General features: G+C 36.0%; 1 protein-coding gene across 4 annotated transcripts in view; it reads right to left on the bottom strand.

Annotated features, from left to right (window-relative positions):
* PALLD (palladin, cytoskeletal associated protein) overlaps positions 1–8,656 on the bottom strand; it is a 189,364-nt gene extending 180,708 nt beyond the window's left edge. For all 4 annotated transcript variants that reach the window (XM_069013683.1, XM_069013684.1, XM_069013685.1 and 1 more), the window contains exons 1-2: positions 8,508–8,656; positions 4,572–5,618 (exon numbers count right to left, since the gene is read on the bottom strand). In XM_069013683.1, coding sequence (XP_068869784.1) covers positions 4,572–5,617 — 1,046 coding nt within the window. In that variant the 5' untranslated portion in view covers position 5,618; positions 8,508–8,656. The remainder of the gene's footprint in view (positions 1–4,571; positions 5,619–8,507) is intronic.
* Between the last annotated feature and the right edge of the window lie 3,608 nt (positions 8,657–12,264).

Here is a 12,264-nt window from a genome sequence, read left to right as displayed (position 1 = left end):
CAAGACTTGATTTTTTATTGTATAAGAATAATAGGTGGCTGTTACTGATTTTCAAGTCACAAGAGACCTCTCCTCCCAGGCAGAATACATCCTAATTTTTTTTATCTTTTACAAATTATTTCTGCAATCACTCTAGCTAACATAATGCTTGTAGTCTAGTAAACTCTGTTGTTAAGACACATTAAGCTTCTCATTGTTCAGAAGCAAATTTTGGTCTTGGGCAAGCAAACAAGAATAGAATTAGCAAATTCTTTTAAAAAGTTCATAATAAAATATCTTCACTAAAGTTTCCATCTTGAAGTATTTATATAAGTTTATGAAAATATTTGAAAAGCAGGACCTGCACCACCTGGTTCTAAAATCTAACTTAAATAGTTAAGATTCTACAAATAAAAAAGTAACACAACAATTTTGAAGATGACTATTAAAGAGTTTATACAAGAAAGCAAGGCACACCCTCATGAAACAGTTTTTTTTTTAACTAAGAACACCTAGAATGGTCAAGTATGTCCCATTACCACACATATGTAAATAACTATTCATATTTGATAAAAATAAGTAGTATTAAAGCCTTGCCATTATAGAATCAGTAGAACATCTCTATCTCCCACTAAGGCACTGGTGTTTCACTACAACTACAAAATTTACCTCATAAGAGACTTCAAGAAACAAAAACTAATGCTATCTCTAAACCACAAATCTCCTACCTCAAATCAAGTCCAGCAAAGAGGCAGAAACTACATCTGTGACACCTCTTACATTTCCAAGACTTAAAACTACCAACTGCTGTGTAGGTAGTTTAATGACTGTTGTCCTGTACACCTGGGTTTTTATGCAGCTGTGTAGATTTGTGCTAAGCGTGATTTAATCTGATGTTTAATTCTCTTTGCAACTGTGCCTGATGGGAAGACTATGGTGGTGGCATAGTTTATTGCATGCTTTTGGTCTTCAAAGTCTTTAAAGGCTGTAAAACTGGGTAAGATTTTGAAGCTGTAGAAGTCAACGTAGTTTGGTTTTTTTATGATTTAACTATTGTACTTTGCATTTGCTTCTGTATTTTCTAAGAACAGTTCTGGGTTACATGCAAGTAATGTTTCTAGGTGGGGATTTTGGGTATTTGTTACAGTGAAATCTAGACAAACAGCACTAATGAGAAGAAAAGGATTATTATGAGAGCAAATAGTTTTCTTAGAGCAATAAAAACCCATTCTTGTCATGTAGTACGTGTAAAGTGCCTTATTTTTAATTTTGATTTGGATTTTTTGGTGTCAATTTGCTGTGGGAAAAGGAAAAAAAAAATTCAAAAAAAATTTCAATACCTCTTGTGCTACAGAAGCTGGGTGAATATATGTAAATACTTTAATCATAGCTTACAGCTTGGGGCAGACCTCAGAAAATACTTTAATCACGGCTTATAGCTCCTGGCAGACCTCAGAAGCAATTAAATATTCAGGTGGTGGGGCAAATGCTGAAGAGGCCTAAGTCACCCCCAGCTGGGATCTGCTTTAGCTAGCTCAAGGCTAATATAAGTATTTTAAATGCTGCATTGCTGATATCCTTTGAAGGAGAGCTACTGGCTGATAAAATGGTTTTGACCATAACACAGAAAATCTCTGTTTCAACTTATATTGTACATGTTTTAGGCCTTCTTTAGATGGCAGATACCCTCAAATCACTCTGTGCCTTCCTAGATCTTAGGCTGGAATCTGGGTTGCTCAGAAATGTAAGAGTTCTTCTGACCAGTGACAAAATATTCATTGTAAGAAATCTTATTTTCTGCTGGTAGAACTAATAAGTTGAACTTTGAAAAAACCCAGTAATGATTCTTGAAACATAACTGATTATTTTCTTTTGGATTTCAACACTAAGATTCTAGTTGTAAGTTTTTCTGTCAAAGTTTACTTATTTTCTACTTGTAGTACAAAGCTACTTTGGTCAAGTTTCATCACTCAAACCATAACAGTTACTGTTTTACTTTTAACTGCGTACAGCTATGAACATCTAAAGAACTTAAAATCTAAGAGGCTTTTGTAGTCAAACAACCTCCAAATATACATCTTGTCCTTACACTACATTTGATGGTTTCTTTAATTATACTAAGATTCTGCAACATTGTTATATTTATCCTCATAAGAAATGTAGCAGGATAAAGAAGGATTCTAGCTCGACTTCGTACAGGCTGAGGACTATCAAACTTTAGGTACAAAAAAGGGAAGAAAAGCTATGAAAAGGGAAGAAAGCCAGTTAGATTACTTGAATCCAGGATAAAATGTGAGGCAGAGAAAAGCAGTAACATGCTAAAAGATCAGAAATGCCTATGTAGATTCTTTTGAAGGCCTTTTGCTCTGGTGTCAATTGTATGATCTCATGGCTGCCAGTGCTTGATGCTGCCTAAAGATCAACTGTATTCATTATTATTCTGGACAACTTTTTGAGTGCTGGGTGAAATAAGAACTTACTGAGTTTCTTGTCACCATTAAACTACTGTTACTTCCTTATGACTTTAGGAAATATGGCTTCCAGTTATTTTTTTCTCAGCTGAGACAAAAAAAAACCACCCCACCAAACCAAAAAACCCCACAAAAATCCCAGTTGCTTTCTACTTTTATCATGCTTATCACACAGAGTTCCAAAAACAGTCTTTGCAGTGCCTATGTTATTGAAACTGGGTTTTCTGGGAAAAATCAGAAGAGCTGAAGCTTGGCTTCTTCAGATTTTATTGCTATATGCAAATGTACAGACTATGGCAGCCCTGGCTCATGCCCTTGTCTGCACCTCCTGCTCACCAGGTTTTGCATGTGCCAAATGGCTCGCTCTTACACTTCTGAGACCAGATAACTGTTCAGCTTGTTCCATAGCCTTTCTTTTGGCAATACCATACAATACAGTACGTTCCTATTATCCATTTCTACTTTCTACCTATTCTGAAATCTTCACAAAAAGTTTAATATCTTTTACACCTTTTTTTTTTTTTTTTTTTCTGGCCAGTTTCTTCAGAAAACAGAAAATATTTTGAATTCATATGATTATGGTCTGAAGATTGTTTTCCATACATATTACAAACCAGAAATCCAGTTGAATGAAACAATTGTCTAAGTAACGTGATTTAGAAAACTGGATTATTTTCATAACCAAAATACAAGAGAATGGTCAACTATTATTGTATCATCGGTGTTTTGCTTTATTTTTAAACCATATAAAACTCCCATTTACAGAAAATATTTCTGAAAGTAGCACAGACATTCTTCACTTGCTCTGCAATATGTGGGTGGTTTTAAACAGGCTTGTCTTTTTCCACTGCAGCAAATTAACTATTTACTGGATATATATAGCATACACCATAAAACTCCTTTCCATATCCAGAAAGGACAGTGATGTGCCTAGATGATACTATGAAACTGTTTAGAAGTTCCCAGTAATGGTATTATAGATAAAAATCCACCACAGATTTTTCTGCATGTTTTCTCATCTTTTAAAAGAAAGAACCCCCTCCTTTCCCCAAGATTCAAAGACTTTGGAGTCTCACCCAAACATCACTCAGGTGTTTGCTGTCTCTTAACCACTGAGCGACCCTTACGTTTTGCGCTCTTGGCTCCACAGCAACGCTCGCTCGAGGGCTCTGTGCCGCCCGTGCTGTGTGTGAGTGACCTCTTCAGCCAAGCCGGCTGAAGTGCAGCAACTTCCAAAATGAGTAGTTTTTGAGGTATAGCTGCCGTATTTTTCCTCTCTTGAAGATCCATAATGAAATAGAGACTAAGGGGGAAATTTGTTTTTAGTGGAAACTTTGAAAAAGTAATTTTTATTAGTAACTAATAGTCCTCTTTAAGTTTCCAGATGGATAATTATTAATAATTATTAAATAAAACCAATTTGAGAATGGACTACAAAAGTGTATTAATTTGACTGTCAGGGAGCCTTGCAAGAGCCTGCGAAGTTAGCATGAACCATATTTGGCACAATTCAGCAATGGCTGTATCTACAAAGTGCTAACATAGCACAGTTATGGGTGTCAAAAGGGAAATAAGACAAACGTTACAAATTAATTTATACTGATGTGATTACTTAAAAGTATGCTTGATTTTAAAATAACCTACTATTATGTCAGCAGTGTTTCTCATCATTCATTTTACTCAGTCATTAAGATCTGCCTTCTTATTTTATGACTCTGCACAAGTTAAGATTCAGAAAAACAGTTTACATGGATCTTGGAGACATTCTAATTAATCAGCTGTAAAAGCTGTACCATCTTCTTGAGATATGCTCTTCATGGGCAAGTTTACCTGTGACTTCTTTTACCTAGATTAATGAAGTAACAATCACACAGAATGTTGCTAGAGCTGATTCTGTTACTTTGCCATGTGGCTCTTAAATCAAGCAAAATTTCATTTCCCTGGCAAATAAGAATGAAACATTCTAGTGAAATAAAGACATTAGAATGTGTTATTCTTTGTGCTTTGTAAAACTGCATGACTGACTGCTCTTATGTGACTGCCTCTGAGCAGGTCACTGTGATACCTGTCCTTAGGTATCTTCCACAATCAGCTGCTGATATCTGGTGACTTAGCCCTTACCTGACATCAGGGACTGGGTTGCCAGCAACTCTGCACTCCAGCAATACTTTGTTTCCTTCGGCAACTTCCTGACTCCGCAGCTTCTGAGTGAATTGAGGTGGTGAAAATTCATGCTCTTCCATGTTGATGAAGGGACGGCACAGGACCATTTTGCTCTCCATGATGCTCCCCCTTCCAGAATAGTGTTCTCCATTCAGATGAATTCCAGGTAATTTTTTGTCAGGCTCAGTCTCTTGATGTGGTTTGTCAAACTCCTGGTTTACCAAGGTACTTAAAGCTGGTTGTTTCTTATTAGGAGACAGGTACCCACTGTCTGGAGAAGAAGAGTCCCCATCAGGACTACGGCCTCTTGTCTTCGCTGCCTGCCTAAATATAGATGATAACTCCTCAATGAATGTGGCAGCTTTGTCACACAGCTTGTTCCTGAAAGGAGCTTCTCCTTGGGATGTTGGTTCAGAGTTTGGGCTTGTCTTAGGCATACACGGACCACTTTTCTCTGAATATTTCAGGCTTCTGACGAAGCTGGGACTAGCAGGCAGAAAAGGTGAGGTGCTTGCTTCTCTCCTAGAAACTGTGACAAAACTATCTTCTGTTTGAGGTGCAGTGGATTGCTCTTTCTGATTCCTTGGGAGAACATGACTTGCAGCAGGTGAAGTCCAACTGCTTTCTTGAGGCCTCTGTAAAGCATCTTGTTCATGCAGGTTGGTGTCCGTGAAAGAAGGGTTATCTGAAGGGCTAGAAAGGGAGGTGTTGAGATAATGAGTTAAGTCCGGTGCTGTGTTCTCATCTTCCTCCATGGAATTGGCAATGGCTTCTCGAGCTATGTCAAGGCTCTTACTTATCTCCTCCTGGGTAAGGAAGGCAGAAAGTTCATTTGAAAATTCACCATTCTGTGTGTCTGACAGGGAATCACAGAAAAAGTCATGGTAAGATGAAGCTTCTGACATATTTTCAGGATATCCCTTACTGGTGTCTCTCTCTGGAGAGTAAGCCTCCCTCAGCATTAAAGAAAGAGGCAATGCCTGGCCACAGCTTCTGTCTTGCATCCTGAAAGACACAAAAACAATTTCTTAATGGAAAAAGTTATATCCTAGTTCCCATAAGCTAGACACAAAACTGGATGATAAGCAGAACCTAATGGTGCATGAAATACCATAAACCTTGGTTTCTATTAGAATGGGCCGGGACTGCAATTGTCTAGGTGGAAATGAGAGCACTTAGGAGTCATTTTTCTCCTGAATCTTCCCTCAGAAGCATGAAGACATCCTTTGTCTGTATATTGCCTAGCACAATCTCGATTCTACAGGATCAATATGTATGTATGCTGCTATTATACATCTGATTTGTTATTTTACATCAATTCTGTTACACTTCATTTTTTTCTGGTTTTAGCCTTATGAATATTTCGGGAATATATTTACTCTTCTCTTTCCCATAACATTGCCTTCCAGACACTAAACCATGAAATTCTGAGAGAAGTGTTCAAGTTGAAACCATTATGAAGATATACACAAGGATATTTGAATTAGAAATTCCAAGTTATCCTTTCTGTTTAATGTTGATAATGTGTTTAATATTATTTTACTTATTGTGCTAACACTTTTAACTTGTTACCAATTTAGTAGCACTTTCCTCAACACTGAAAAATGAAATATGAAGCTATCATATGTTAAAAGTAAAACACTGAAAAAATATATTTCACAACCTATATATCATCCTCCACAATGGAAGTGTATAATGCATATTTTGTACCAGTTTCACAAAGCAGAGAAGCATCTATACCTCTCCAGTTTCTCAACATGACTTCAGAATTAGGATGAGCATTCTCTTTAAAGTCAGCAAGAAACAAGACATCAGGGAAACCACACTTTCCTCAAGGGAAGGACTGGCCTGAAAATCTCCTTGTTGAAATGTACTTGTCTAGCTGGTCACTAGATTGTGGTTGATTGATCTGAAACATAATTATTGTTTCTGCAAAGCATTTATTTAAGTTGAACATCAGTGGTTTTAGTTACCCTGGAAAATTCTCTTCTTCTAATGATAAGAACAATTTTACATAAGATTTAAATTTTTTTTTCCTTAATTCCCTACTGATAGTGGAGAAATGGCTTGACAGTCATGCGATGCACTCGGATGTATTTTACATCAGCTTGTGCAGGCTCCAATTACCTTTAGTCACTAAACCAGGGCTTACCCAGCATGTAGTCATTAAATGACTGATAGATTATTGGAATTCTTGGCTTAGCATATGCATCTCTTGATATGCCTGTTTGTCTTGCCAACAGATTACAACTCAATGCATAAAAGAGAAGTACAAGAAACCCAAAGTGTTTAGGATTTGATATGTTTTTATAGAATAAAGTGATAAACTCATTATTGGCTGGGATTACATCTTCCTTTCCTGTTATCTGTGTTTACAGGGCAACAAATTTAGCAACCATGCCAATCTCTTGTCAACAAAATCTAAAAAAGTATATACAGTATAACTGACTACCACATAGCAGCTTTAAAGAATCTGAGAAGCCCAGCAAACAGCTGGTCTAGAGGCTCAGCTGTTAAGGCATAAACTGGATGAATGCCAGGGAAACAAGGGTTAAACCTGCAGAGTTTCTTTCTCCTTAATCTTAGTTATTTTTTAAAATGTTGTATTCAAATGAACAGAGGTGCTATTTAGACAACTTGTAAATATCTGTACCTCAAATGATATCTTTATTTAAATCTTATACACACTGGTTCCTAGCTTGTTCACGTCTCAAAGTGACACATTACATACTCAGATAAACTTCCCTAACTTCCAACACCGAGCTGCTCTAATGGTTCAATGGGCTGTTTCATGGGTAGCAGGACAATTTTACTTGTTTGCCACCTAACATGATGATTAAAATTAATGTATTATGAATTAACATATTTCTTCCCAATACTCAGCTTTGTCATTAGAAAAATATAATGGCTACATATATTGTAATTTTCAAAGCCTGGTATCTAAGTTTAGATGAATCAATCTATACCTGGATATTTAGATAAAGTTGATGAGTTGAAACATGGTGGTTTACTGGCAATTTCTAATGCTGATAAGCTTTCTTGGGGAGGAGGGTCTGGTGCCTGAAAATGAATTCATATGTCTAGCTTTAGAGAGCTGAATGGGAAAGGAAAAAGGCTTTTTTTTCAGCCATACTGTAATATATAAACCCACTATTCTTTTAGTGAAACTTGTAACCACAGGGAACTGGAGGTGAAGTATCACTAACCCTATCAAGTAGCTTATAAGATCATAATTAGAAATTTTGAATGCTATTTCTAGCTTCTCCAAGTTAGACTACAATGTATTTATAACAGTTTTCATCATCATTACTCATTAGGTAACCTGCAAAGGCATATACTGTATCATTTAAAGACACAAACATAAAATGTTGCATGCAGATCAGTGTTTACCTGTACTTTCAACATTATTCCATACAGACTATTTATGGGGTCCTATATATATCTAAAAACTACTCCCAAGTAAAACCACATTTTTATATCATGCAGTTTAAATACTTATCCAAAACCCAATATAGATGCTCTAAAGAATCATATGGTAAATATTAAATTTGAAATGTACTGGACTACAATAATTTCAGGAAAAAATAGAGTAACTAATCAAATTAAAGTTTTGAAGAGATATATAGTAAAATGTGGAAAAACATAGAAAATTAAAGGACACATTTCAAGAAAAATATGAACATCCTGAATTTGCAGAACCTGCCAAGTAAGAAATTATTACTTAACATGATCCAAAGCCTATCAGTTCAAAAGAATCATGAAGGATGAAATGTACCTCGTAAGATTTTTTAAAACACAAAAGGCACATAATTTTTCTCTGAATTTTGAAATCCTGCAAAATTACTCCGCAAATACAACAATTAACGTTTAGCAGAAATATAAAACAGATCTTACAATGAGCAGGCCAATATGAAGAGTTCAAGTATAATTAATAGTAGGTAAAGTTGTTTTTCTCCTTCTCTATCTAAGTAGGCTTAAAGTTGCTCCAGCTCTTCACTAAAGCTTGCTTGGTCCTTAGTAAGCATCGAGAAGACTGTGGCCTGTGTGCTACATCTGTCTTCTGTGACTATGTAATTCGTACCCCACTCATCTATATTTGGTAACTGAACTCATGTTTCAGCAGACTGCCACTATCTGGAATTCCAGCAGAAGCAACATTAGGCCTGGAAGTGGCACAAAGTCCTGTGCACTTACTACTCAGAAATTCAGAGAACTTAGCCATTCCCTTGCTACATCTTTTTATGGTAATAGATTTTTAATTTTTTTAAACAACATTATTTTCACAATAATAAATGAAATAATTGCCTTTTTCTACTAAGAATAGGTTAAAATTAATACCTTCCTTTGGTACCTTAAAATCTTGTAGGAAAGAAAAAATTAGAATCATTTAGTTTGGAAAAGACCCTTAACATTTTTGGAGTTATGAGTAGGAATAGTAATTTTTGTAATAATTGATAGTTATTAATCTGTAACCATATACTACACTGTAAAAATAAATTAACTTGAGATGTGAATTTTCACATCTCAAGTGAAATAATACTATAATCAGAAAAGAAATATCTCCCTCAGAAAAGACATAAAAAATCCCTGGAAAACGTGTATGCTTTAAAAATACCCCACAACCCTACACATGTATTAATACTGAAACAATCAAAATACATTTTTGGTTTCTATAGAGTTGTAGAGCATAATGTGTAACACAATCGACTCTCCCTTACTGTCTCTGCTAAGGAAGTACTTTCACCTCATTAAAACACCTGTGAGAATTTAGTCACAAGGAAAAAAAAAAATCTGTCAAAAGCACCTTTTCAGGCACATAATTTCTGTTAAAACTCAGTGAAAGGACGAAGTAAACATGAAGACTTTTGGTTTAATCTACAGACTTTATCACATAGTTTCCAGAAATAAAAGCCATGTGTGGGTAACGTGGTTTCTGCCAGATTGCAACCTACTGGGAGTCACACGCTGCAGAGGGGATAGAAGAAATTATAGCTGCAAAGAGATGTTACAGACCTCCGTCCCTTCTGCCAGCATCCATTACATATGCTCTCAGATTTGAAATCATTTTGTAGACTGGCACTTGTTCTTAGCTCAAGGTCCTCTAGATACTGCCTTGCATTTTTCACTAAAATGTGTTCCTTGGCAACAATGCAAGTGCAGTAGATGCATTGTTGTGACGGAATTGCACTCAGAGCTCCCTACAGGACCCAGACCATCTTTATGTACTAAGTGTGCTAGTACCACACATTGTATTTCAGTGGTTGATAGACCATCTTGGCATCTTCATACAGGCAATTACTGTCCCCAATCACAGCCTGAACAGATTCACTGCTGGACAGGGAATACTTCACAATGTGTACAAACCCCGTCCTTGCATCTTGAGATCCTTACCACATTGTAATGAAATTGTTAAAAGGATTTTATTTCAGGTCATTTTATAGTGATTTCAGCATGTGAAATAAGAACAGAATCATCATTCTAAAAATTTCAAGCTGAAAACAGTGCACAAAGAAAGAGCTGGTTACCCAAGAGTTAACCACTGTATGCATAATTTTTAAGCAGTCACCCCACAGAGTAGAATCAAGGTCCTTTGTCAGGCACCCAGCATCTCCACTAAGTGCCTAAGACTTTGCCACCTTGGAATGAGAGTCAAAAATAGCCTGTGTATAAACAGCAACAAGCTGCCTTGGGCTATCTTCAGCATTTTCTACAGGGAGTGGGTGGATGAAATCCTGGTTCTTGCAATTGTGTGTTTAAATTTTCACTTCAGGAAAGAAAATATATCTGGAGATATCTGGAGAGATATTTTTAAAGAAATTTAGCTTTTTGAATACAGATACAGTATTGTTTTGTGTAAATCAGGTACGCCCAATATGTTTTGTACAGCATGATAGAAACATTTGCCCAGAAAGTGAAAGATTTGTATTCAATTAACTCCTCTTGGCTTCAACTGTTAATGAAATACTCTTCGTAACTTGAAAACTTAATAGAGCAAGGTTTCATACAGCTGTATTAAGCCATGAATAAATTTTCCCAACCTTGTTCTTCTAAGATTTAAGGAATGGTTATATCCTTTGATCTGTACTGAATATTTTGGAATCAAGACCTTCCATTTTTATTGCAAAAATAATGTGTATTCTCCTTCATAAAAGTAGTAAAGGCAGTAAATCACTATAAACAAATGGCAAACGGACTAAAACTTTGGAACAGTTACACATTTTGCAAGATAAATACACTTTAATATGCAATGATGTCATAATTTAGCATTTGCATATAACATTTTAAAATTAATAATAACATCAAACAAGGTAAGAAATATATGGCTAATATGCTCACTCCATCCCTACTGCAGTATTATGGAAAATTCAGTTGGTGAACAGAACTCCACGGAGATAATAGTTTTCACTACCAATAGATTTGATGGAACATAGCTGCAGTTTTTCTGGAACCTTAACAATAGTTTCTAACACTAGTCAGCTCGAGACATTCCAAATCTCATGTCAAAAATCATAAAACTATTCCGGTTGTGCAAGTTTTCCATTTCATCTGATGAAGATGTTACATAATGCCAAAGATTTCCATCGTTAATTGCATGAAACCAAAATACAGTAATAAGCACGGCTCTTTACCCTAATGATTCATGTACTTACCTGAGGAAGCAGAACACGTCTGTTACGGTCCCTGTTATTTTGTATCTTACTCTAAATAGCAACAAAATAAATTACAAGTAGATAGGCATTCTTCTTTCCAAGACCTGAAGTCAAAGACCAGTATGCAAACTTCAAATAGAAATCTCTAAGAACAGCTTCTACTTTAAGCAGCAGAGATAGATACAACCTCCTTTACCAGTTGCCACAGAAACCTCCAGTTATTTTGAGTTACTAACAGACATTTTTTTCCACCTCTGAAAGAGCAAAAAATAATCTGGTTGCCTGTGCTTAAACAGACTGGGTCAATATCAAGCTGTAGTTCGATGCCATACATAGCTTTGTTGTTTTCCATTGGTTTGCAAAAACATTTAATTTTGCTTGTAAATATATTGTAAATAGATTTTTTTACATAGCTAGAGCTAATCTATGTTTTCATAGAGTGCGTTGGAAGTACCTACCTGTCACATATGTATGAAAGTGTCAAATGTAGCGAAATATTCCAGGAATGTCAATGGTACTCAAATACAATTTTTCCAAGTTTCTCTGAGGATTTTCTTAGGAGTGCAATGGGAAGGCTCATACACCTTCAGCTTTTGCTAGCAGTTGTATCGGTAATTGGTTTAGAACTAACACAGGAATTGTTAAAATTAAACTGTTAAAATTAACAAAACAGTAATAATAATACCTCCCAGCCTTCTTTTATAGAATAGTTCATCAACAAAGAGACTGAGGGGCTGCAAGTAACAACACATCAATAAACACGAAAACAGTACGACTTTCCAGAATTACCACAGCTGAGAGTGGGAAAGGAAACCATAAAACAGAAAGGAAGGCTAAGTAACTCACAGAGAACTAATACCATCTCTTAAACTGGGAACGAGATGAAAACTTCTCAGTCCAAGGTCCGTGGTCTATCTAAGGTCTTGATGAGGCAAACTACCTCAGACTGAGAAACCTGTCATTCTGCTTCCCTTCGCTCAACACTACTAGAGCACTTGTAA

The sequence above is a fragment of the Aphelocoma coerulescens genome, chromosome 4 (genome assembly GCF_041296385.1).
Source record: "Aphelocoma coerulescens isolate FSJ_1873_10779 chromosome 4, UR_Acoe_1.0, whole genome shotgun sequence".
NCBI lineage: Eukaryota > Metazoa > Chordata > Aves > Passeriformes > Corvidae > Aphelocoma > Aphelocoma coerulescens.
Note: the sequence above shows the minus strand (reverse complement) of the source record. Positions and strands in the feature narration are given on the sequence as shown.